This window comes from Chionomys nivalis, chromosome 12, assembly GCF_950005125.1.
Source record: "Chionomys nivalis chromosome 12, mChiNiv1.1, whole genome shotgun sequence".
NCBI lineage: Eukaryota > Metazoa > Chordata > Mammalia > Rodentia > Cricetidae > Chionomys > Chionomys nivalis.
This window is the reverse complement of record NC_080097.1, coordinates 60,247,741-60,274,423: the sequence shown is the minus strand read 5'-3', so window position 1 is coordinate 60,274,423 and position 26,683 is coordinate 60,247,741. Positions and strand designations below refer to the sequence as shown.

The 26,683-nt window shown below is 47.4% G+C and overlaps 2 protein-coding genes across 2 annotated transcripts; both read right to left on the bottom strand.

The window, feature by feature from the left end:
- Window positions 1-136: 136 nt before the first annotated feature.
- Homez (homeobox and leucine zipper encoding) lies at window positions 137-14,132 on the bottom strand. The gene is made up of 3 exons (XM_057785841.1): window positions 14,108-14,132; window positions 9,120-9,614; window positions 137-2,897 (listed from the first exon to the last, which is right to left on the bottom strand). The coding sequence occupies exons 1-3, from the start codon at window positions 14,130-14,132 to the stop codon at window positions 1,294-1,296; spliced, it is 2,124 nt and encodes a 707-aa protein (XP_057641824.1). The 3' UTR covers window positions 137-1,293.
- A 4,175-nt stretch (window positions 14,133-18,307) lies between these two features.
- Ppp1r3e (protein phosphatase 1 regulatory subunit 3E) lies at window positions 18,308-22,656 on the bottom strand. Its single transcript, XM_057786682.1, has 2 exons — window positions 22,052-22,656; window positions 18,308-21,967 (listed from the first exon to the last, which is right to left on the bottom strand). Exons 1-2 carry the CDS (start codon window positions 22,466-22,468, stop codon window positions 21,545-21,547), a joined length of 840 nt encoding a protein of 279 aa, XP_057642665.1. The 5' UTR covers window positions 22,469-22,656; the 3' UTR covers window positions 18,308-21,544.
- Between the last annotated feature and the right edge of the window lie 4,027 nt (window positions 22,657-26,683).

The window sequence follows — 26,683 nt, the reverse complement described above, 5'->3', positions numbered from 1 at the left end:
AAGATACACAGAGGAAATCTGTCTCGAAAAACCAGAAACACACACACACACACACACACATGATACATGTGTGTATATATACATAGAGATCTTTAAACCATAGGAGCAGCAAAGTAGAGAAGAGAAAAAATTTATTTTTGGCCTTTCTTTATTTTAGCAATTTGGGGCTTTCACTCTATTTTCAGGTGACTAACCCACTGTTACCAGTGATCCCTAGTGTTGACATTTATTCTAGAACATCATTGAGTTAGAAGACCATGGTCCTTCTGTCCCCAATACAGATCCTATAAAGAGGGAAACATTTCTTGTTAGATACAGATTGAACCAGTAGCAAAAAAAGAAAAAACAAAAAACCAACAATCTCTATCAATCTGGACAGAAAGTGATGTCGTTTGTAAATCCAAACTGTAACATCCCTACCATCCTTCTCTGTCACACGGTGACACTGTTTCAAGACAGGCCCTTACATAGTCCAGGCTGGCTTTGAACTCCTTGATCTTCCTGCCTCCACCTGCCAAGTGTTGTAACCACAGGAACCATGCCTGGCTCATCATACTTTAAAAGGTCAAATCCCCTAATTCCCACCTCCAATAAATATATAGACTAATATTCACAATCTGATTCTTAAAATTTTTCACAAACTGTGTAAAAATTTACCCTGAGACAGTAATGAACAAAGAGGGGATTTCATAGAAATAAATGGTAGAAGGCAGACTGGTTCCAGTATTAGAAGGAAGAAGTATCTGCTTCTGTGTAAGTGACAAGATGAGTAAAACATCATACTGGTATGAGGAAATATCTATAACAAAACGGACATTGCAAATCCTAGCTGCAATATGCATGGGTATATGCTTAGAAAGACAGGAACGGGCACAAAGCAGCCTGTATTTTCTGACAGATGGTGGGATTTGGGGTGTGCTGGGATCCTAAGTTGGATCACAGTACTTCATTCCATACCAAGTCCTATGTAGATGTGTGGGGTTGAGACATGAAGAGCATACTAAAGCAAAAGAACAAGAGGAGAGCAAGAGCCTTTTCTGGCCATTGTTTGCCCAGATCCCTGGCCCTCTCTACACTGAGGCTAGAGAACTGGGTATATATTAATCCAATACCTTAGTTTGTATCCTGGTCATCTCCCCAGTCTATTGTCAAATTACTATCCTGCCTTGCCCACTCTGAAGAACACAGAGCTTTTAGTTCTTTGTGACAGAGTGTTTAAAAAGGGTTTAAATGGTCAATAAGGTGGTTCATCTTTCAGTAACAGACCCTTTTCTTCCTCAACCTCCCACAGTCCTATATGGAATCATCATCGTCATCTTCCTCCTCCTCTTCCTCACCATCTTCTGGCAGTTCTTCGTCCTCTTCCTCCTCCTCTTCATCTAGACAAACTACCACCTCCGCTGGCTCAGACGATCGAGAGCCAAACCAATCCAGCACTTGCTGAGTGCTAAGTCTTGATACCTGACTCAGTTTAAGGATATCAGCTTCCTGCAGCTGCTGGTGGGCTGCCCAGTACCTCTCTAAAGGTCGTATGTCTGGTGGGGGCGGTGGGGCTGGCAGAGGTGGTGTTAAAGGTTGTATGTCTGGTAGGGGCGGTGGGGCTGGCAGAGGTGGTGTCTTGGCCCATTCTTTCAAGGAATGAGTTGATGGTGTGGGAATGGCTGGATCTTGAAAAGTAGAGGCACCAAGTACTGCATTGTCCCGAAACCATTTCAGTTGTCCATGCTTCAAGGCATAGCGGGTGTCTCCAAACCATTGAATGATCTCAGGGCGTGGTAAACCAGTGATCTGTTCTAATTTATGGTAATCTTCTCGTCGTGCCCATTGGCACTGTAGAAAAAAGGATTTGAGGATGGCCAGCTGTTCTTTGGTTTTACGCTTAGTCTTTCGCTGGTGTTGCATATCTGGCGAAAGATATTCTGTGGGGCCAGCCCTACTTGCTACTGAGTTATTTCGTAGCCTTTGGGGCCACGGTGGTTCTACTTGTGGAGATGGTGCCTGTTCATTAGGCGGGAATGACTGTGGGATATAGCCCAAAGGCTGGAGGGGTTTAGGGGTGGCAGTAGTTCCATTAGCTGATACCTGGAAAGAGGGAGATGGAGGTGTCCCATTAGGTGCGGACTCTTCCTTACAACTACTGACAAGTAATGGGACTGACGGGGGTTTATCCCCAGCACGTGGCTGATGGACAGCGGTGGAATGATTCCAGGAAGCAGTCCCTCCACCACATGACTGGTCGGAACCCATTTCTGCATGCTCCTCAGAGAGTCCACTGGTCTGAAGATCCTGACAAAAACCTGACCGGCGGGGGGATGCTCTGCTGCCTGTCACCAGAGGTCCCTTCACTTTCTGGTGACTCTGTGGCAGCTCTGGTGCCTGAGAGGGTTCCTCAGGCTCAACCTTCAATCCTTTCATCTGGGTGGGCTCACTACGAGCCAAAGGACAGAGTCCATGAGCAGCCTGCTCTGGAGAGGGCACTGGAGGCGTCTCCTGCGGGGGCTGCACTGCATGATGCGTGAAAGCGAGAAGAGATTTGAAATGGAGCTGATCTCTGTGGTACAGCACTCGGGCTCGGGTCTCTTCTATCTCTTCAGATGACCAGCTGATGCCACAGCGGAGGCGTTGGGCCATGAACCAGGTCTTTACCTTCTCCATCTGCAGCCCGTATCGCAGGCAGAGGAGCGCAATATCTGCCAGGCTTGGATAGGGAAAGTAGCTGAAGGTTTGTAGCAGGTGTTCATTTCCATCCAGCTCACTGGTTTGCGCTGCTTGAGTCCACACAAGCTGCAGCTCCTCAGAGATTGGAGGGAGGCAGATGAGCCCTGCTGCCGAGCTGTTAAGACTGCTGGTATCTTTTCTAGGCATGGCGTGCTCTGACTTGTGCCCTTCAGAGACAACTGTAAGAAGAAGAAGAAAAACAGCTCCATCACCAAGGCGCTTCTGGCCCATCTTTTAATTTTGACCAAACTGCTAGACACCAGTTTTTTTAAGGTTTATTATGTATACAGTGTTCTGCCTGTGTGCATGCCTGACGGCCAGAAGAGGGCACCAGATCTCTTTACAGATGGCTGTGAGCCACCATGTGGTTGCTGGGAATTGAACTCAAACCTTTGGAAGAGCAGGCGGAGCCATCTCTCCAGCCTCCAACCAAACAATTTTCAGTCTGAATCATGTTGTATTGCTCCTCAAATGCTTCAATCATTTCTCAATTTTCACAATCTTGTCAAGTCATCAGAACCTGCCATAATTCACAGAAGTTTTGTTTTTTTTTTCTTTCCCCTGAGAATTCATAGTTCTTTATATGAAACACAAAGTCCATAGAAGTTGGGATAGCTGGGTGGTGGTGGCACATGCCTTTAATCCCAGCACTCAGGAGGCAAGGGGACGCGAATTCCTGTGAGTTCGAGGTCAGCCTGGTCTACAAGAGCTAGTTCCAGGACAGCTAGGACTATTACACAGGGAAACCCTGTCTTAAAAAACCAAAAAAAAAAAAAAAAAACCAAAAAAAAAAAAAAACAAAAAAAAACAGTGTGATAAAAACAACCCCAAGTCATATGACAAAATTCTGTCTTTAGGGACTAAGGAAAAATGTTATCCTCCCAAAGCCTTTGCCTTTCCAATTTCAATTTGCTTCTAAAAGCTATCAGACAACTCTCCTCTTGAAGTTCATGAAATGGAACAGTACTCACAGACTGAATACTAAACCACAAAAAACAGACATCATGCAGTAATCTCAGAATGATTATTCTTTAATGCTAACAAGCTCGAACTGCTCCCAGAACATGGAGACAGGAAAACAAGCTATAAAGTCGTCATGGGCATGTATACCTACATACAACCTGGTACTTGATTAGTCAGGCATGGGAATGTATACTCACAACCCAGCACTTAAAGGTTAGTCAGTGGCACTAGGAATCCAAGAGTTCAAGGACAGTCTAAACTAAACCCTGCCTCAAAGCATACAAAAAGACAACAAGGAAACAGAATGGGGGTACTACGCTTAGCCCCATGTGTCCGTCCGTCCCCCCACTCGGGTAGGAAGATTTTGAAGCCAAGAATAAATAAAGCTTATTCCCCTTGGGTTGGATCTTGGGGAGAGAAAAGTTTCCTCCCTCAAGTCAGCTTACCAGAGATTATTGCTTCTCCAAGTCTCCTCTTACAGCTCAGCCTCTCTAGGGAGCCCAGAGATGAACGCCCACTAACAGCCCACTCCACGATGGGCAAAAGGGCTCTCATCTCTGGTCCAGCTTGCTCCTGAAACCCAGGTGGACAGGCTCATTAAACTCTGAGGCTAGCTCCTGCAAGCCCCCCAGCAGCAGCACTGCTTCCAGGGTTACAGGCAAAGGGACCTACTCATTCTTCAATGCCTGTGAAGCAAGTTCCCAGAATATTCTATAGAAATTTCCATTCAGTTCCCTCCTTTGGCATTAGAGAGATCTTAGCACATCATGGTTTATTCCTGGAGGAATCCCATTGATGTTTATATTACTTCTGGCCTGTTCAGAATGGGAAGAGAGTCCATGTGAATGCTACTACTGATTGAGACAACAAATTTCAAGTCCACGAAGGGCAGTGTATAAGGGGCTCCTGTCTTCACTTCTTTGGAGACCTCCAGTCTAGGCAAGTGCTATAACATCAAGATGTGTTAAACCCTTATGGGCTTTATTTAATCTCTAAAAATTTTTTAAATTATATTTTATTTTATGATTGTTTTATCTGTATGTATGCATATGGCACATGTGTCCTTGGTGCTCTCAAAGGTCAGAAGAGGGTACCAGTCCCCTGGATCTGGAGTTACAGTTGGATGTGAACTGCCATGTGGGTGCTGGGAATGGAATCCAGGTCCTCTGCAAGAGGAACAAGTGCTCTTAACCGCTGAGCCGTCCCCACTAGAGGATTACAAAACTTCACAATCATTTTAGTATTTGTTTGCCATAGCTTTTAACACTAAGTCTGATAGACCAGAGTCCATGGAGATCCTAAAGAGTACACTTAAAGGGTTCTTTACAGGAGATGAAACAGTCTATGTGGAAGCAGCTTATGAATTCTTAGCTCCTGCTACTTAGCAGTTAGCTCTGAGAAGTTAGGTAAGTCACTGAAACCCTAATGACCCTTCACTTCCCTCCTATGTAAAGAATTCATGTATAGAAAAGTTAATATATTGTTGCCAGCATCTACTGTATGTCATGCAGTATAGTCAGAAACAGCAGCTTTTAGAGACGGGAGGGTTGGGCTATGGCAGACTTGTGATTTTCTGCAATGTCCCTGCTTCCTAGAATGCTGTTTGTCTGCCAGGCAATGATGGCGCACACCTTTAATCCCAGCACCTGGGAGGCAGAGACCGGTGGATCTCTGTGAGTTCAAGGCCAGCCTGGTCTATAAGAGCTAGTTTCAGCGGGGCTGGAGAGATGGCTCAGAGGTTAAGAGCATTGCCTGCTCTTCCAAAGGTCCTGAGTTCAATTCCATCTGTAATGGGGTCTGGTGCCCTCTTCTGGCCTGCAGGCATACACTCAGACAGAATATTGTATACATAATAAATAAATAAATAAATATTTTAAAAAAAAAGAGCTAGTTTCAGGACAGGCTCCAAACTACAGAGAAACCCTGTCTCGGAAGGAAAAACAAAAAAACAAAAAACAAAAAAACAGCTGTTGGTCCTTAGCCAAACAGTTTACCCAAGGCTTGGTTTCTTCCTCTCAGAAAACAGAGGTACCCACCCAGCAAGTCTACACTGCGATAGAAGCCAGGGCCATCTGGTAGGCAAGCACTTCACCACTGAGCTACACAGCTCCACCTCTCGTGATTTTATATTCTATAGTTTAGGGTATGGATACAATTTCAGAATGGATTTTACTGCTTTGAGAAAAAAGGGGGGGCTAGAGAGAAGACTCAGTGCTTAAGAGCACCTGGCCACTCTTCCAGAGGGTCCAGGCTCAGTTCCAGCAGTCCCAGAGGATCCAGTGCCCTCTTCTGGCTGCTGTGGGCATTGCATGGATGTGGTGCACAGACAATAGAAAATAGGGCCATAGGTTAAGTCTCATAGGGATAAGGGCACTTTCAGCAAAGCCTACAATTTGATTCCTAGAACACATGGTGAAGAGAACCAGCTCCCACAAGTTGTAGCCAAGAAATAGTCTGGTCAGTGTGAAGAGGAGAGCTGATGTAAGAGACTTTGAGGTATTGCAGTTCCAAGTCTCAAGCAGCATCTTATTCGTGAGGTCTGCTGTCCTTCATCTTCTCATAGCATAAGCAGTACAATGTACACTATTACAACATCTTAGTGTACAGTCTGTATTTGATTCTCACAATCCAACATTGTAGTGTACGATCTATATCTGGCTCTCATAATGTACAGAAGTTGGAGCAGAATTCCTGAGATAGAATGTTGGCTTTTAATATTATATTTATTTTGAGACAGGGTTTCTCTATGTAGCTGTGGTCGTCCTGGTACTCCTTCTGTAGTAGACTAAGCTGGCCTCTGCCTCCTGAGTGCTGGGCTTAAAGGTGTACATCACTGTGACCGGTTAGAATGTTATTTTATTTTTTATTTTTTTTTAGAATGTTATTTTAAATCAGGACATAGCTTTATAGCTGGTAATCTTCTGGAAGAATCTTTTTTAATTAGGGATATACTGCAACCAGGATGGCTTATAAGACTGGCAAGTAGAGGGCCAGGCATGGTGGTGTACACCTTCAGTCTCAACACTTGGAAGGCAGAGGCAGGTGGATCTCTGAATCTGAACCCAGCCTGGTCTACAGAGTGAGTTCCAGGACAGCCAGAGCTGTGTAAAGAGAAAGAAACAGAGATGACATGTAGGATAGACTCTACAACTACACTGTCAGTATTCTTGGGCCTCCATTTTAGACTGGGGCAGAGATGGTGGTGATGTATCTATTATGAATATAAACACACCTGCACCCTTATTGCACATGTCAAGTATAGTATTCTGCTTAATTGTTCATGTAAAAACATACTCAGCACGTCCCCCGTGTCTGTCCGTCCGTCCCCTGCCCACCTTCTGCTGCCCAGGCGGATGGGAAGGATGGGTGCCTGAACTTGCAGCTTAGACGTCCATTCCCTGGGAGGGAAAACAGGACTGGGGTGTTCTGGGTAAACGCAGGCTTGCACTGAAGTAGAAGATAACGTGGAAAACTAGTTCTGATACTGCTCAAGTCCTAATCTTTATTCACAAAGAACACTGGCTAAAGTGTGTCTGCGTGACGCAGTGGTCAGGGCCGTAAGGACTTTGTAACGTTTCACTATGTGCTTCAGTTGAACTTTTTAGATTATGAACTTTCTCTGGGAATCATATAAAAATGTACAGAGCCCTGGGCTGGAGATGCGGCTCAGCACAGGTTCAGTTCCTAGCACCCGCATTTAATGACTCATAATCACCTGTACGTCCAGTTTCAGGGGATCCATGGCCCTTCTAGCTTCCATGGGCTCCTGATCATACAAACTCACACAGGGACACACACAGACAAGTAAATCAATCTTTTGTTAAAAGTGGCAGACCTTCTGAAAATTATGACTTAAAAAATAAAAGTATGTCAGATAACACTGCCAAGAAGCCGGCTTCAGAATCTGCCCTACAGCATTCCTAATTTAATAAAGGCAGTGTGGTTATCTTACTTAAAAGTGAACAATCAGTTTAAACAGTAAATCAGAAAAAAAAAAATGGAAAGAGTAGGAGTCAAGAATGAAGACTGTCTAGAAGGGGCATCTGTGGCAGCAGCTGGGGCGGGGAAGGTGCTAAGCGGTTCAGAAGCCTGGCTGAAGCGACCCACAAGATTACATGAGTAGCACCCACAGTGTCCTGGCTCCTCAAGGCTCGCTATTCTCCAGTGCAACAGTACTGCCTCTATTCAGGTGTCTGTGTGCCTGCAACAGTGTGCTTGTACAACTGCGTATGCCCTGCGTAGCGCCTATCTCTGGTTATTTGTAGAATAATGTCATGAAGCATCATGAAAACCTATTAAAATATGAAAACGAAGCCAACTCAGAAGGCCAAGCCAACTCAGGAAGACCACAAATTTCAGACCAGCATGAGCTAGGGTAAAACTAGATTTAAAAAAAAAAAAATGCTTTGGAGAGACTAATTCAAGTGTATGCATTAAAACCCTGCCCAGTTAGGAGTGGGCAAGGCAACTTTAGAAGGCTGAATTGGGTATGCTGCATTCAGGTGGCTTCCACGTGTCCAATCTTGATTCACTTTGAAGAAAGCCAAACTGGAAATAACACTTATCAAAGTGAGTTGCTCTCATGTAGAGTGGCAGAATAAAATTACCTAGGAAACCTAAAAGGCCACCCTCCTCCCCATTCCCAGCTGGTTAGTGGGCTGGGACACAGGCATTCAGCTTTTTAAAAAGTACCACACCTAAGATTGGTGAAATCTACTTCCAATTGTAAAGCTTAGGGTATGTATTTAAATTTTTAGATTTCTGGCTTTTGCAATTACTGTCTCCCTATCCTAATACTGTAGCTATAAATGGACTTCAAACTCATGACGAAAAGGCTCATAAGAAAAAACATCGACCTAGGCCAACACTGGCTTTCAAGCAAGTCTCAGGCTTGAGTTTTCTTCCAGTTTACAAGTCTCAGATAGGGGCGCAAAACTGGGAACCTGTGAGGACTTTTCGTTTCCTGGTTGGTTGTCTCAGTATGGCGGGGCACAAGAGTCAGGGGACAGTTTCTTTTAAACCTTTCATTCCCAAATGGCATTGCTCCCAGAAGTACGGTCCGGTTGTATAAGCGTGTTGAGGTCGCCAGGAGGTAGTCATGGACATGGGGAAGGCCTGGGAGGCAGTCTGCAGGGCCCCCAAAATGGGTCGGAGAACAAAAAGTTACGACACTTGGAGCGGTGAGCCCCAGGAGGCAGGCGAACCTGCATCCTCGCAGAGGGCGTCGCAACCCAGCCTTCCCCAACCCCCTACACACACTCCTTGGCCTCCGCGGGTTACAACACGGATTCGAAAGTCCAGAGGAGGGAGGGGAGAGGGGACAGAACCCCACGACTTGCAAAGGAGGATTCTCCTCCTCCCACAGAATGGGGCTCTGAGGGTCGAGGTTTCGCACTGGCCGGGAGGCAGGCCCAGGGGCTGGGGGGTCGGTCACTCACCGCGGCGCGGCCCGGGCGGCGGCTCCCAGCCTCGCACCGTGGGCCGGGGCGGGAAAGGGGAAGAGGACAGGGGATCCAAGAGGGAGAGGGGCTGCAGAACGACCGTCTCCCGGCACGCCAGCCGCGCGAAGCCCAGGACCGCCGCCGCCGCCCCCGCCCCTGCTCGCCCCGCTCCGAGGCGGAGGAGGGGCCGAGGTCGGGATTGGTGGGCGGGCACCGGCACAACGCACTGGACCGGCCATTCATTGGCTGTGCCGGTCTCGGCCGAAGTCCGCGATTGGCTGCGCGGGCCTAAGCGGGTCTCCGTGGGCGCGAAGGGCAGGGAAGATGTCTTCCAGTGACGGGCGGGTTCAGTGCATCTTCGCACCGTGTGCTCCCTGCTAAGTTCTTTACTGAACTGCCTGGTCCCCACCCAAGGAAGCTCTTTTAAAATATCCTCTCCCGGTCTTAAACTAGAGCCCAAACGCCGCCAGTAGCGGCAGCCGTAAGGAAAGGCTTAAACCAGCCGAGAACGCGCTCAACGTGGATCAGATTTTGGTCCCCAGAAAGACTAGGATCTTAAGAACCCGGAGACTTAGGTCATTTCTGAAGTTAACGTGGCAGCAGAGAGGTGTTTCCAATGATGAAACACTCTGGTTTTCGCTGGTAGGGTATGATAAAATGTGCTGTTCACTAAACCATTTTCCCTTATGGTACGAAGTTCCCGACCAATTTGGGAATATTTAGGATTTCCCATCTTACTTGGGAACAACACTTCTGAAGTGACTTCTGTGGTGGACACTTGAAAAGGCCCAATCTTAACTATTTACATTACTTAAAAGGCAATATCAGCCAGGCAGTGGTGGCACACGCCTTTAATCCCAGCAGAGGCAGGCAGATATCTGTGAGTTCGAGGCCAGCCTGGCCTACAAGAGCTAGTTCCAGGACAGGGACAGGGCTGTTACACAGAGAAACCCCGTCTCGAAAAACAAAAACAAAACAAAAGGCAATATCAATCTGTGCTTGTATTCTTAGACCTCACTATTTACTCTCCTTACCTCCTGCCACATGAACTTTTCTTGAACAAATGGGGGCTGAAAAAAATGACTCAGGCTAAGAGCACATGGTGGCCTTGCCCAGGACATAAGTTAGGTTACCAGCACCTACATCAAAACCACCTGTAACTTCAGCTCTGAGGGATCTGAAGCCCTCTTCTGGACCTTGTGAGCATCCGCATTGACTTGCACATATTCCCAGGTCGCACACCCACCCACCCCCCCGTTTTAAAAAATAAATCTTAAAAAATAAATGGCTATTCACCTCAAATAGGGCACCAAAGACAGACTAAAGAGATGATTCCACCCAAGGATAGCTTGGTGAACTGGACTTTAATTGGGGTTACTTACAGAAGCATGATCAAATTATCAGTGGTTGTGCCCCTCTCCCCAATAAAGTGTCTCCTTCATCCCAACAACTGTTAACAGTTTATATATCCCCAGGGAATGGAGGGAGCCTGAGAACTCCTCCCCAGGCAGCCTGGCGTTTCTGTAGGGTGGGAGTGGGACCTCATGAGCATCCTCCATGACTGTTAATGGGCTCAATATTGTGTGGATACCAGACAGGTAACCACAGACGTACTAAATTCAGGAAGGGGACAGTTTTACCACTACATTCCATATGTCCTCTCTAAGAATGCAGGCACTGGCAGGAGAAGAGGAAGGGAAAACTGGTAGGTATGTAAACTAATGAAAAAAAAATGAATAAAATGTATGAAAGAAGCCAGGCACAAAACTCCTTTTATTCTTCAGGGCTCCATTCCATGCAGGATTTGCTTTGATGCCGAGCTATACTTTCTGTGGCTAGTCCATTATCTGCCTCCAATCCCCCTTCACTTAGTAACTCAGTCTCAATGATAAAAGTCATCTATGTCTGCAAGCACTTAGTAAACACATTGTGGGGACAAACAAGGAAAACAGGTTCCTTAAAGTTAGACACCTTTGATGTGCCAGGCCGTGAGCCATAGCTGTTGATGTTTACAAGACATTCTCATGAATAACAATTCAGTGTTCCATTGGCTGGTCTATAAGGAAGAAAGGGGAAAGGTAACATTTATGTGGGCAGTCCTCAGTGCCCAGGGGTGGGGGATGGGGGAGAGCATCCCCTCCTTACTCTTTATTGGCCTGGGTTGCTTGAGAAGAATCTGTGCTTGCTTGACTAAAAAAACGAGGAAGGAGCTGTCTGAGGTAACTAAACACCTGACTCTGGAGAGTTTGGTAAATTCCTTTGGCCAACAAGGATTATCAGCTCAGTAACAGCTCAGTCACATTTAGTTTTCAAAGATTCACTCCCAAGAGGCAGAGGGCTGGGATGACGGCTCCATGGTTAAGTGCCCTTGAAGCTCTTCCAGAGGACTAGGGTTCGATTCCCAGCAATCATATGGTTCACAACCATCTGTAACTCCAGTTCCAGGGGACTGCCCTCTTCATGGACACTGCATGCATGTGGTGCACAGGCATACATGGTGCAAAACACTCAAGCATTTATTTAAAAGGAAAATAATCAAGAGGCAGTTGGTGGGAGGAAAGAAACCACAAGAAGAAGAGACTCCCCTAAACTGGAGCACAGGATAAAGGCGTGCTTAGTATGAGTTCTAACCTCCAGGTTTAGAAGACGGAGTGCAGTGGAGTATGAAAATTAATGAGTGGTCATTCAGGCTCACAATATAAAAAAGAACCTGCCTTTAGCATGATAATGACCTCAACTCTTCCAGGACTTATACTTGAGACTGGGAACTCCACTCTGGGAGGTGGTGGTAAAAGCCTTTAATCCCAGGACTCAGGAGGCAGAGGCAGATCTGAGTTCCAGGGCAGCCAAGGCCACACAGAGAAACCCTGTCTCAAAACAAAACCAAACCAATAGAAAATATACGTAGTGGAAATGCTAACTTGTTAAGATTGATGCCTCCCACTCTGCACACGCCTTTGATCCTAGTACTGTGGAGGCAGAGGCAGGCGGATCTCTGAGTCTAAGGCCAGCCTGGTCTACACAGAGAGTTCAAGGACAGCCAAGGCTACACAGAGAAACCCTGACTTGAAAAACAATTAACAACAAAAAGAGAAAAAAAATATGTTTTCCTCCTTTCTTTCTCCCTGCATCAAACATTCCCTTCTGTCAGTTAGCAATGGATGCCACAGACATTTTGAGATTGGCTGAGCTGGGGATACACCTAATTTGGGGTTAGTAGGGTATTTGTGTGGTTTACAGTTATGTCTACCAATAAATTATTATCCTATTGCAGGCATAGTTTCTGGACTGAACTGTCCTCCTATTCATGTTAAAGCAGTGAAGTAGCGCTGGGCAGTGGTGGCGCACGCCTTTAATCCCAGCACTCAGGAGGCAGAGGCAGGCGGATCTCTGTGAGTTCGAGGCCAGCCTGGTCTACAGAGCTAGTTCCAGGACAGGCTCCAAAACCACAGAGAAACCCTGTCTCGAAAAACCAAACCAAACCAAAGTAGTGAAACACAATAGTAACTCCCATTTATATGTTTGTTTGTTTTTTTGTTGTTGTTATTTGTTCCCCCGAGACAGGGTTTCTCTGGCTGTCTGGAATTCTCTCTGTAGACCAAGTGGCTTTTCAAAATTTGGCAAAAATATTGGTTTTTGAGACAGGTTCTTGACACTAGCCAAGGCTCACATGCCAAGTTAGCAGTGAACTCCTGGCAGTCCTTCTCCCTCGGCCTCCTAAAGTGTTGGAATTACAGGTGTGAGCCACTATGTTTGTTCTAAAATTTCCTTATTGCACAATCAAAGGTGTAAAGATAATTTTTGTAATTAGCGTAACCTAAAGGTTAACATTATGTTAGAAAACTGAAATCCCTTTGTTTGTTTTGTAGTGTTTTTATGTTTTGTTTTGTTTGTGTTTAAGACAGGGTTTCTCTGTGTATTCCTGGCTGTCCTGGAACTCCCTCTGTAGACCAGGCCAGCCTCGAATTAACAGAGATCCACCTGCCTCTGCTGTCTAAGTACTCGGATTAAAGGTGAGCACCCCCACTGCCCATCCTCTTTCTTAATCTTTATAGTAAATATTCTTTACTTGTGATATGAAAAGGCTAACAGAGGAGCAGGATTGGTAACAGGCAGCTGCTGCCAAACCTAATCACCTAGGTTTGATCCCATGGAAACCATACAGTGAAAGGGGAGAGTCACTCCTGGAAGGCTGGTTGTCCTCTGCTTCTTTATGTGGGTCTTAAACACACACAAATAAGCCAGGTGTAGTGGTACTGTTTTTTTGTTTTTGTTTTGTTTTGTTTTGTTTTTTCGAGACAAGGTTTCTCCGTAGCTTTGGAGCCTGTCCTGGAACTAGCTCTTATAGACCAGGCTGGCCTCAAACTCTCAAAGATCCACCTGCCTCTGCCTGGGATTAAAGATGGGCGCCACCACCACAGGACAATGGTGCATATCTTTAATCCTGTTGCTCACAGGGAGAGGCAGATGATCTAAGTTTGAGGCCAGCCTGTTGTACATAGTGAGGTCAAGGACAGCCAAAGCTACTTGTGTCAAACAAACAACAACTTGAAAAGTTCTCAAAGATCATGTAACCAAACACATCGCAGAAAAACAAATTGCCAGATAGGTCATCCTCATCAGCTTTTTAAAAACTGTAACTTATGTCCATCTTTTCCCATTCTATAAACGCCCACTTTGTGCCAATTTTGTATTTTTCTTCTTAAAAGTTGTATACTTCAGGGACACAGAAATCTGACTCTGCCCTGTAACCAAATGACTACACTCAATTTCTTTCCAGCTTTTTTGCATCTCCTAAGAAATGCCAGCGTGGGAGGGAGCTGGAAGGCCGAGCAGTCAGAGCTGCAAGTGTTGGGAATTTGGGGTGGATCTGAAATAGTGAAAGCTATGAAAGAAAGAGTTCAGATAAACCCACCACCAAACTAAGATATCCAAATACGGAAAGGGGCCAGGACCACAAGAGCCCCTGCACAGCCTCCACCTACCTCTCCCTGGAGGCCTGGCCCTCATGTTGACTCTTCATAGCTGGCCTCACTTTCAATACACACCAAGAGTGGGTGCTCTGCGATGACATCACAACTTGACTATTATGATGTCATAAGGAGGCACGCTCCAACGAGGGCTTCCCTAGTAGGTCTGTTGCCTCAGTGTACTGTGGCTGACTCCATGATACCAGTCAGATGTGCAGGAACGACGTTTGTTAAAACCTGGCCCTTTTCAGAGACTTCTTCCCTTTCTAGATGAGTTCTGTCCATCCATTCTGGATTAGAAGTCGTTGCTGGGCACCACTGTATCGTCCTTCCTTCGCTTCAGGGTTGCCTTCATAAGCAACTGTCCCCCTGCCTGAGGGTCAGAACATAACTTAGGGAGCCCACAAACAAAGAATCCTCACCTAAGAGGAAATAGCTTTCCCCCAGCTGTTCCCTGAACCAGCAGCTAGTGCCAGAGTCTAGTGCCCCGAACTTTCCCATCATCCCATCCTGACTCCTTCAGTGACGGACAGTGATGTGGAAGTGTAAGCCAAATAAACCTGTTCCTCCCTAGCTTGATTTTTGGTCACAGAGTTTCATTGCAGCAATAGAAACCCTAAGACAGGTACTTACGGCAAAACCTAAAGATCTGAGTTCTATCCCTGGCACCCGGTACACAGTGAAAGGGGAAAAAAAACTGAGTCCAAAATTATCCTCTGACCTCCACGAGTGCCCTCCCAATAAATAAATAAATAAAATTAAATAATAGCTAGATATGGTGGCTCAAACCTGTCATCCCAGATAAGGTGGGGATTCAGTGTCAGCCTGGGTTACATAGGACCTGGCCAGCCAGAGCTACATAACAACACTCTCTCGGAAAACTAAAGGAAAACAAGAAATGAAGTGGGAAGGGAATCTTGCTCTCAGTTCTCGTCACCATTCACCCAAAGAATACTTCTAAAGAACTTTCTCCCTCATATATCTATCTCAAATATGGTTTTCCACCAGAAGAGAGGGCGGCTGCATGCAGAAGCTGAAGTGAGGCTTCCAGCTGGTACAATGCACAGGGCCGCACCCCGGGGGCCCGAGGTAACTGGCGGAGGTGCACAGGGCTGCACTCCAGGGCCGAGGGAACTGTCTGAGAAGCACAGGGCTGCACCCCGAGGGCCGAGGGAACTGGCGGAGGTGCGCCGAGCAAACTCATTTTCTTTCCACATTAGCTACCCAGCGCTGTAATGCCCAGGCTGTATGTTTACAAAGGTCAGTGTTCTTAACATCATCACCCAAAGAAGCTCAAGGCTGACAATAGATACCTACCACTTTAAGAAGGAAGGGGACTAGTGGGAATGGGGAGGGAGTGGTACAAGAGTAATCTCACAGAGTCTCTCTGTGTAGCCGTGGCTGTCCCGAAACTATGCAGATAAGGCTGGTCTCAAAACTCAAGAAAGATCCACCAGCTTCTACCTCCCTAGTACTGTGATCAAAAGCATGTGACACCACCACCTAGCTTTTTCTCTCTCAAGATAGGGTTTCTTGTAACAGCCCTGGCTCTATAGACCAGGCTGGCCTGGAACTCACAGAGAACCATCTCTTGAATGTTGGGATTAAAGGCATGTGCCACCAAGCCCAGCTAAGGAATCTTTTATATTAACTTTACCCTTGCCATAACAATTATGGTGGGTAATGAGATAAGGTGGTCAGGAGGCCCAGATGTTAAGCACCATCTTTGAAGTACACTGACAGATTAGGACAGCTGCTGGCCACTTCTGTGTTCTCTGGGAAGGAACCTGGACCCAAGGATCTCTAGAGACAAGCCTTTCGCATTTCTGATGGTGTGTGACTGGCAAGCATCCAGAGGAGCCCCCAACAAATACAAGTTAGAAACAAAGACGTAGGAGTTAAGTTGGAGGTTGAAGAGTTAGGGTTTATTATGAAAAAAAAGGGAAACTGTGTTAAAAAGAAGCTTGGCACAGTAGCACAGCAATCCTAGCCCTCAGGAGAAGCAGGAGCATTATACATTTGAGACTAGGCTGGGCTAAGCAGCAGGACCGTGTTACAAGTGGAAATAGCAAAGAGAGAGAGGCAGGGAAACAAGGACCAGGAGGAGCCGAGAGCTGCTGGCTGCAAAGGGCCGTGGGGTATACAGCAGGGACAGTTAAGAGTTCAGCAGGCCAGCCCACCAGATGAGGAGGCCATGGGGTATACAGCAGGGACAGTTAGAGTTGAGCAGGCCGGCCCACCAGATGAGGGGCCGCGGGGTATACAGCAGGTGACAGGTAGTAGCTCCCTGATGGGGAGCCCCAGCTGATAAGGGGTCACTGGCTGTAGATAACGGTCGTCTCTGTAATTTTTCTCACGAGCCACTTTCTTCCTCCCTAAGAACCGTTACGGGTGTTTTCCCACTGCTTGCATGTTTATCGCACGTATATATTTCATCTACTGGACACACATATAGCTGTGGATGGCCAGGAAGATGATTTCTGCTTAACGGCATAATTTTGAATAATAGAAATAACACTAGGATATTTTACTCAGACTGACATAGGATTCTCAGTCATGAAGACAGCCTTTTACACAAACAGCTAATTTTAGACTCCACAAATTCAAAGTAGGCTGGTTGCCCCTGGAGACGAATATCTGGTTGCCCCTAGAGACAAATACAAGGTCATTTTTCCAGGTGTTTTGCTGATTCAAAGTCAGGGCTTGAAGCAACGTTGGTAGATAAACGGACTCTCTGCATGCACTCCCCCACCACTCCGGCGCCAGCTAATGGCTATTGTTAAGTCTTGAATTCCAGTGTCATTTTCTTTCTGGGAAAGAGCTAAGTGCATGACCAAGGTTTACTCACTGGCCAGCCAATGTGACCTCTCTAGCCTGAGAGAAACTGTATGACTTATCTTGTGTTATGAAAATGGGTCAAACCCTGAATATGTAACATATAACTACCCAGAGTTTGGCTGTGGGAGACAGAGCAGAGGAAGGGAATAGACAAAGAGAGAGAGAGGGATGAAAAGGGATAGAGGGATAGAGAGCTAACTAGGAAGCTGTGAGACAGATTTTTCAGAGAGAATTTTTCAAGATGAAGTATAGAGAAAGTTACCATCAGAAAGCACCTGTGTTTTCTTATTTTTCCCCTCAGAGAGAAAAAGTCTAACCCTCAAATAGATTAAGAATTTTCTCCTGCTGGGCAGTGGCAGCACACACCTTTAATCCCAGCACTTGGGAGGCAGAGGCAGGTGGATCTCTGTGAGTTCGAGGCCAGCCTGGTCCCTGGAGCAGATCTGGGAGCTGGCCTTTCAGTGTGCAGTAGGAAGAGCTAGCAGAGAGGTGGGTGTGGGGTGCTTTCTGAAGTCTGGAGGAAGGGAAAGGGGGTTTCTGCTGGGATTCATCAAGGACAGTAGTGTTTTCTCATGGCACTTTCCAGTGCATGGGGACCACAGAGGAAGTCTCCACCATGGTGCAGGACTCCTAAAATTAACCTGAGCAAGCAAGCGGTGAGAGTCGATGGCTGTGGCTCTCCCTGGGCATACTCTTCTTTGCTTACTGGCACTGCAAGAAGTATAGGTGAATCATGGAATGAACAGTGTGAGGAAAAAAAGGAATCTCCCCCTTTTTTATGTAGGTGGTAGGATTTTTTTTGTTTGTTTTTTTAAGAGAGGGTTTCTCTGTAGCTTGAAGCCTGGAACTAGCTCTTGTAGACCAGGCTGGCCTCGAACTCACAGGGATTCGCCTGCCTCTGCCTCCCACGTGCTGGGATTAAAGGCGTGAGCCAATGGTAGGATTTATGATTCTGAGACACCAGCCCAATACAAGGTAAGGAAAGGTCAGAGATAGGGATAATCTTGAACTCATGTACAGGAAAGTGACATCTGGACAGGAAATGTCTTCTGGGTCTCTCAAAAGGACTAGGCACACAAATAACACTTAAGACAGTACACAGCAGCTCCACTTCCCCATTCCACAAGGTTTGTGGTGTACTGATAGCTTTGTTGGTCCAAGGTTCCAGGAATGAGGCACCTATTATTTGTGTGCACAAGGAGGTGCTCAGTCCAGTCCAACAGAGCGGAAGAGAGAAAAGTATCTGCTTACTCTCAAGTGCTGCAGAGGCTCAGTAAAGAACCGGAAGATGCTGGGTGGTGGTGGCGCACGCTGGGAGGCAGAGGCAGGTGGATCCTTGTGAGTCTACAGAGTCAGTTTCAGGACAGGCTCGAAAGCTACACAGAAAAACTCTGCTTCAAAAAACAAAACAAAACAACCCCCCCCCCCCAAAAAACAAAACAAAACAAAAAGCTGGTTACCTAGAAGTCTTCTGTTCTTCCATGTAGCTGAGAACAGGAGCATAACAGAGCCGGCACCTCTTACAAAGAAAGCTCAGGAGACTGGGGGCCTCTCCCAAACTCACGTTTACCTGGTTATCCGGAGGAAAAAAAGGCAGTGCTGGTGTACACTTTTAATCCCAGCACTCAGGAGGCAGACGCAGGTGAATCTCTGTGAGTTTGAGGCCAGCCAGATCTACAGAGTAAGTTCCAGGACAAGCTCCAAAGCTACAAAGAGAAACCTTGTCTCAAAACAACAACAACAACAACAAAAAGAAACAAAACAAAACAAAAGAATTTACTTGGTCAAGATAATGGAGGGGTAGGGAGGGAAGGCGGTGGCTACCATTCCAGATGGTATGGAGGGTTGGCCAGAGCCAGGAAGGAACCCCAGTGTATGGAAAGGAGGCAGACGGGCCAGTGCTTGCGGACCCTGCAGACCCAGAAAGCAGCGGGCTAAAAGTCTGGGGCCCTGGGAGCACAGGAGGCCCAGCATAATGAAGAGTGATGGCCATTCCCTAAGACAGATGATATGTAGCAAAGTTTTTAATTTTGTTTTTAGAGAAATAAAAAGACATACCACACAGACTGTGGGAACTTCCTGGGTTCACAATCCTGCACTCTTCAACAAATAACTGAGCCTAGACTTGTTTCTAAAACAAGGATAATAAGTTCAAGTCACAGTCATATTTTAAACATGCATGTAAAACACATTTAGCACACGAAAGTTAAACGGGAGCTGTTACTATTGTTAATATGACATAAAAGTAACTAACACACATATAACACATTAGGAATGATGTCATAACAACTGACCCTCAACCCAGTCTCCCTGGGTTCCTCGTTGAAGACTAGAGAGTGCACTGTTTGCTGGTTCCCAGTACAGCGCCTGAAGGTGATCTGCGGGATGCAGTTGACTGTTTTGTGTACAAGGTAATACAGTGCTTAAATGTGCGTTTGTTAGAGAAATGACCGGTGGGCAAAGGAACAAGCCCCAAACGGAATTCTGAATGTACGTGTGTGTACCTGACAGGGAAAAGGTGGAGTGAGAAGCCAGTTACCTGGGAGGTCCTTGTTCAGCTGTAACACTGGGAACATTCTTTCCCCTTTAAAGAGCTGTCAAGAAGACATCTGAGGAAGGTAGCTCAATTATGGCCTTGGAGAAAAGGAGTTACAATACCCATCCCTTCTCAAGGGAAAGGGGCTGTCCCGTAGGGACCAAGAAGTGCGAAGGGAGGAAAGAATGGCAAAAATGTCCCACATGTTCAAAGAAACAAGCGAAGGGGCTGGAGAGATGTCTCAGAGGTTAAGATCACCGGCTACTCTTCCAGAGGAACAGAGTTCAATTCCCAGCAACCACGTGGTGGCTGACAACCATCTATAATGCAGGCATACATGCAGACAGGACACTGTATACAAAATAAGCAAGCAAACAAACAAACAAATAGAAAAAAGAAACAAGTGAGGGAAGGGAGAAAGACAAGGAAAGGAAAACCAGCAACACCCGACTCTCACCTAGAGCCTCCCTAGGAAGGGCATGGGGTGCGAAGGTGGCTGAGTATTACATTAGACTCCAGGTTTTCCATGTCACTGGCTCAGAATATGGATCCAACTGTCACCTTCTGGTGCTATTTACTTCTCAAACTGCTCTCATTCTTGTTTTCTATTTCTTATACCCATAATCTCCAGAGTTCCACCGTTGTTTCATTGTGGGGCTCCCATGCATCACTCTCCCTAACAGCAATGCTCTGCTCCATTTTCTCAGGGGACCCAGACTAGAACTAGAAGTCTGTGGGGTTTAAGTGCAAAAACCAAATGGCACAAGGTGAGCTATGGCTTGGACGCTACAGAATGCACTGAGGCTATGGGCTGGTTATGCTTCCTGTGTCCTGGATCATCCACGCCCTTACACACAGGAAGGAAGGAAGGAAGGAAGGAAGGAAGGAAGGAAGGAAGAAAGGAAGGAAGGAAAAAAGAAAGAAACTATCCTCATCTTATGTCCAAACACTGGCTCACTGTGCTAGGTAAGCCTTGTTTCTTCTTTTAATTTTCCGAAACAGTCTCATGTAGTCCAGGCTACAATCATATTACCTGGTTGGCCTCAAACTCAACACTCCCTGTGTGTGCCATGATACCTGGCTTGCCGTGGGGGCTTTAACTGTAGCACTAGAAACTGTATTGGAGAATAGTTTCTAACCTGTACTGTGCCAGGAACAGATTATAAAACACCAAAATGGAGCCCGAAGAGCATAGTGCCTCACGCCAATCACCCCAGCACAGCAGAGGCTAGGGCAGGAGTTGGAGCCAGCCTGGGTTAGAGACCTTGTCTGAAAACAAACAATTTCTCACAGAGCAACCTGGAGCCCCAGAAGAGAAAATAACCTGCTCAACCGTACAGATACTCGGTAGTTTCCTCTTTTTCAGAGGCACAAAGAATAAATCAGCAGTGATTTTCATGATTCGCTGTCCCTTGACAAAGTCCATAAAGTGCTTCCAGGTCTAAGAAGGCACCCAGAAAAGTAAGGCTGGCGTTCATTTTTCTGGAAGCCTGACTATGCAGCCCCTCAGATGCCCCATTATTTGGCTATTATAAAAAAAAAAAAAAGGGCAGGCCCGGAGTTAGTTTTGCCACCATCTATATTCCTTAGGAGGCTTGCGCTGTGGCTGAAGGACTCTCTCTCCTTGAAGGCTGAAGTCAAGAACTGCTGAGAATCAAGCGAATCCTGTCCAACTGCCAGGGCCCAGGGGGCAATAGTCAAATTCCTGGGGTTAAGCAAGGCAATTTCGGCTCAGATAAAGCTAGGATGGGCAGGACATGGGGGACCTGAAGGTGGTAAGGCCAGTAAGAGGGAAGCAATCGGAACGACTTCACTGGGCTGGACTTCACACGTCAAGGTTGCTCAGTCCGTAATGCTCAATCCGTCCAAGGGGGGCACAACTTCCCAGATCCCTTCTGGCCTCCTTTCTCGAATTCCTTGAGTTCCTTCCATTTACACCCACCTGCCGTTTCCCACCCTAATCTCTCTGAGCTTCGCAGACAGTTTCCAGCCACCTCCGCTTGACTCTACCCATCTGCCAATTGTGGTCCCCGGGTTCCCCCTGTGTTTTCCCTGCTGTGGCCGGCAGGAGCCTAGTCTCAAATAAAATGGATCCAGCCCTGGGTCTCCGCGACTCCGGCACCACCAGGATGCTCGGGCCCAAGCAGTGCGTAATCACGGCCGCCGTTGTTGTCCCAGAACTCGCGGCCGATCACACGGTAGCGCAGGGCGAAGAGCAGAGCGCCGCCGACCGGAGGCGCCGGCAGGCGGAAGGAGAAGCGATCAGCCCGCGGTGGGGCCGGGGCCGGGCCGGCGTAGGCGGCGGGCGACTCCCGCAGGCTGCGCCAGCCGTCCGCGCTCCAGCGCACGCTCACGCGCTTCTCGTAGGCCAGGTCCAGCACGCGCGCGCTCCCGGCCACGCCCAGAGGGCCCGCGTCGGCGCGCTCCAGGCAGATGCGCTGCGCCTGCAGCCGGGCGGCGAAGCCGGGCTCGCGGGCGGGCTCCAGGGCGGCGCGCGCCTCCTGAGGAGAGAGGGTGGGGAGGCAGGTCAGGGGAGGAGTTGGAGCGCGAAGGCCGGGGTCCCGGGAGGAAAGCGGGGCGCCTACCTGGAGGCCGCGAGCGCGCGGCGGGCACGGCGCGAAGTGGCGCAGGGCGTCCCTCTGTAGTTGCACCTGCACGTGGCGGGGCACCCGGGGCGGTTCCCCTGGGCGGAAGCGGCGTACCACGGCCAGCTCCAGCCCCAGCGCGTCGGCGAAACGCACTCGCTTGCGAGTGTCAGGGCTGCGGCTGCGGGCTGCCCGTGCCCCGCTGCCAGCTGCGGGCGCAGAGCGGGCCCTGCGCCCCCGATCCCGCACGTGAGCCCGCGAGCGGGCACCGGGCCGGGTCCCGCCCTCCCCCGGCTCCTCCTCCGACTCCTCCTCGAGGCTGGGCCGCTGGCTGCGGTAGTAGGCGCGCTCGGTCAGCGCGGCTATAAAGCTCAGGTTGCGAGGGATGTCGGTGCGGGGAGGCCGCTCGCAGGACATGACAGCCCTGCGCCCCAGCGGGTCCAGCGCGCAGTACCCGGCGCGTCCTCGCTCGCCCGCCCGCCAGCTCTGCGGCCGCGCATAAGGTGGAGGGTTGCTTCGGCAGCCTCGGGCCGTGGACTCTCCTTGCAGTCGCCTCGCGTGCTTGGCCTGGGTGGTTTCCTGGACCACCTTTCCCTCCCTTTGGCGGTCAGCCCTCGTGTCTTAGGCTGCCCGTCCTGCCTGCTTCCAGCTGTCTGCTCTGAGCGTGCGCTCAACGGCGCTCACCCTTCGGTTCTGCGGGCCTCGCTGACCCGGCCCCCGCCCACAGCCCTCTGACAGGTGGCACGGTATCTGTCTTCACTGCTGCACCAGGGGGCGGGACTGAGTCCACCCTTGGGGTCCCAGATGAGTTTCTCCAGTAGTGAAAAGGGACAAAGCGGGGAGGAAAGAGATCTTTCGTTTCCTTGCACAGGAAAGTTCAAAATGCCGAGGGTTTTTTTCTCCCCAGACCTCAGTGTTTTCTCAGACCCAGGCTACAGGTTCGGGATAGGGGTGAGGATGGGTGTAGTGAAAGAAAGGCCACGAATTCTAGGTAGAGTCTTTCGAGTAGAAAACGTCAAAGGATGAGTGGTGGACACAGGACTGCTATTTTTCATTTTCATTTCTGAAAAATACGCTGGTGACAATTTTACAATGGCATGTAAAATGTTTTCTAATTTCTCTACTGACCTTTTGTCAAAGATTAGTTTCATTTTTTAAAAAATTCTGTGTATGGTGTCGGAGTTTATTATACCGGAGTGCAAGTGCCCACAGGGGCCAGAGGGGGACATCAGACATCAGCTACGGTGGAGCCGGAGTAACAGGTAGATGTGAGCTGTGAGAAGCCGGTGCTGAGAATCCACTAGGGTCCTCGAGAAGACTGGCATGTGTTCTTAACTGCCGAGCCGTCTCTCCCGCTCTACAGGGTTTTATATACAAAGCACTCGGCATTATTATTTGTGATTGTCACAAATATTACAGATGAGAAAATAGAGAGAGGGAAAAGAGCCTTGCCCAGTGTCGCACACTTACTAACTGTGGAGCTAGGATTAGGGCCTCAGCAGCTGAACTCTAGTGAACAACAGTAAAACTGTTAATGACAATACTAGTATTTTTATTAAATGACAATATTAACATCTAATATAAAAGTGGAAGTTAGGGGCTGGGAAAATGGCTCAGTGCTAAGAGCATGCACTACTCCAGGGGATCTGACGCCCTCTTCTTGCCTCCGAGGGCACCTGCCCTCACATAAGCACATAATTAAAAGGAAATATATAGGGCTGGAGAGATGGCTCAAGAGGTTAAGAGCATTGCCTGTTCTTCCAAAGGTTCTGAGTTCAATTCCCAGCAACCACATGGTGGCTCACAACCATCTGTAATGGGGTCTGGTGCCCTCTTCTGGCCTACAAGCATACACACAGACAGAATATTGTATACATAATAAATAAATAAATATATTTAAAAAAAAAAAAGGAAATATATATGTTGGGCATGTTGGCGCACACCTTTAATCCCAGCACTCGAGAGGCAGAGGCAGGAAGATCTCTAAGTCTGAGACCAGCCTGGTCTACAGAGTGAATTCCAGCCAGGGCTACACTGAGAAACCCTGTCTTGAAAACCCCAAATAAAGCCGTGTGTGGTGGCACAGGCCTTTAATTCCAGCAGGGGTAGGCAGAGGCAAGCAGATCTCTGTGAGTTCAAGGCTAGCCTGGTCTACAGAGCAAGTTCCAGGACAGGCAGAGCTGTTACACAGAGAACCCTTGTCTCAAAAACAAGAAACCAACCAAACAAAAAACAAAAACTGAAGGAAAGAAAGAACAAACTCAAAATAAATAAATAAATAATAAAATGGGACCAGGAATGATCTCTGTGAGCTCAAGGCAGCATGGTCTACAAAGTGAGTTCCAGGGCAGTCATGACTATGTAGAGAGACCCTGTCTCAAAAAGAAAAGAAAATATTAGAGTAAAAATGAAATCTCTAAATTCATTTATTGTGGTGCTGGGGTTTGAACCCAGGGCCTCGTGCATGCTGGGCAAATACTCTGCCACTGAGCTCACGAAGTCTTTAGATTTGTAACAGGATGGTTTAACCAAACAACAGAAGTGCCTTAAGTGGAAACAGACAGCGAGACCTATGCTGTCTTATTATTACACTGCAAGACCTATGCAATCTTATTATCACACATTCACCCCTGTGAGACCTATGCTATCTTATTATCACACATTCATCCCTGCGAGACCTATGCAATCTTATTATTACACTGTGAGACCTAGGCAATCTTATTATCACACATTCACCCCTGTGTGTGCTTTCACAGCAACATTAAACACAGCAATCCTAGCTAGGACTCATTTTAAAAACCATATTGAGTTTTGTTTCTTATTTCACACATAAAATGCATGAACATACTTTATGTCTTAAGGTGTAAAATAATTGTACGCTAATTAATCTTACAGTCAGGCAGTTTAAAGGGATCCTCCTCATGCTGGTAAAATAACATGTCACTGAAGTAAAACCAAGGAGGTTCCCGGATAGTTTACGACCTGGAGTTTTTGGCAAAGGCCATGCTGTCCTGTTTACAGTTTGCTGTATCATACCTTGGCTTTGTAGTGTGGGGCTGGGAAGATATATAGCTATAGAGCTTTGAACTAGACATAAACTGCTGTCTGACAATTCTGTTCTGAGTGCTCACACAGACATTGAATCTTTCTTCCAAATTAGTGTTTATTTCTTGAACAGCAACAGCAGCAATCTTTAAACATCTGCCTGGAACTGCTCAGAGATTGGCCAGAGGTGTCAATTGATTCATTTAGTCAATACTTACTGTTGGCTTATTTGAATATTTATTTATTTATTATGCATACAATATTCTGTCTGTGTGTGTGTCTGCAGGCCAGAAGAGGGCACCAGACCTCATTACAGATGGTTGTGAGCCACCATGTGGTTGCCGGGAATTGAACTCAGGACCTTTGGAAGAGCAGGCAATGCTCTTAACCACTGAGCCATCTCTCCAGCCCCCTGTTGGCTTATTTGAACATGAAGACACAAATTTGAATAAACCACAGCCCTGGCTGTCAAAGAGCTTAAAAATCAGCCGGGCGGTGGTGGCGCACGCCTTTAATCCCAGCACTCGGGAGGCAGAGGCAGGCGGATCTCTGTGAGTTCGAGACCAGCCTGGTCTACAAGAGCTAGTTCCAGGACAGGCTCCAAAACCACAGAGAAACCTTGTCTCGAAAAACAACAACAACAACAACAAAAAAAAGAAAGAAAGAAAGAAGAGCTTAAAAATCAAAGGTCAGACAGAAGCATATTAGGGTCTCTTAGGGTCACCAACAATAACAAAGTCAGTGTGGGGTACTCCTGCAATCCCTGCACTGATCAAGAGGTGCAGGTAGAAGGTTCATCAAGGTTCTCTTCATCAACACAATGAGGTCAAGGCCAGCCTGGACTACGCAAGACCTCACGGCAGAACACAACCCCAAAGTATATTCATGTCAGGTAAATGTCTTAGAGTAAACCACATTGCAAATGAAAGCCTCGAGCTAGACCTGCTTTAAAAACAAAACAGTATGTGTGTGTATGTGTGTGTGTGGTGTGTGTGGTGTGTGTGTGTCTTGTTGGTGGCATCTAGAATGATCACTCCAAGAACAAAGGAGAAATGAGTAAGGGTGGAAGGATATAACCGTGAAAGAGTGGAATAGGCTGTATGTTCACAGTCAGAGAACTGAGTAGGAACTCGAAATTGCTGTGGATTCCAACTATAAGAGCAGCATTGACTGCCAAGGGATGAAACAGCCATCTTAAGACAGTGCACTGTCAGAGTTCACACTCATGGGCTAGACTGATGCAGAATTAAGTCCTAACTGCTCTCCTTGGTGTGTGGATTTGGGCAAATGATTTAACCTGTCCAACCCCCAGTTTCCTTTTTCATGGAATAAGGGCTAAGTAACTTAGAGATGATGTAAGAACGAAAATTACACATGTAAAGAAAGTGCTGTGGCTCGTCTGTAATGACGCCAATCTAGAAAGCTGGCAGAGACAGGTTGTGAGTTCAAGGTCAGACTCACCTACGAAGGAGAGAGAGAGAGAGAGAGAGACCCCACAATGTGTTGCTGCTACCCTCGCTGTGGCTTCCCTGATGTCTGCACAAATGGGTGCCCAGGCTGATGGGAGAAGCAAGGGAAGCAAGAAAA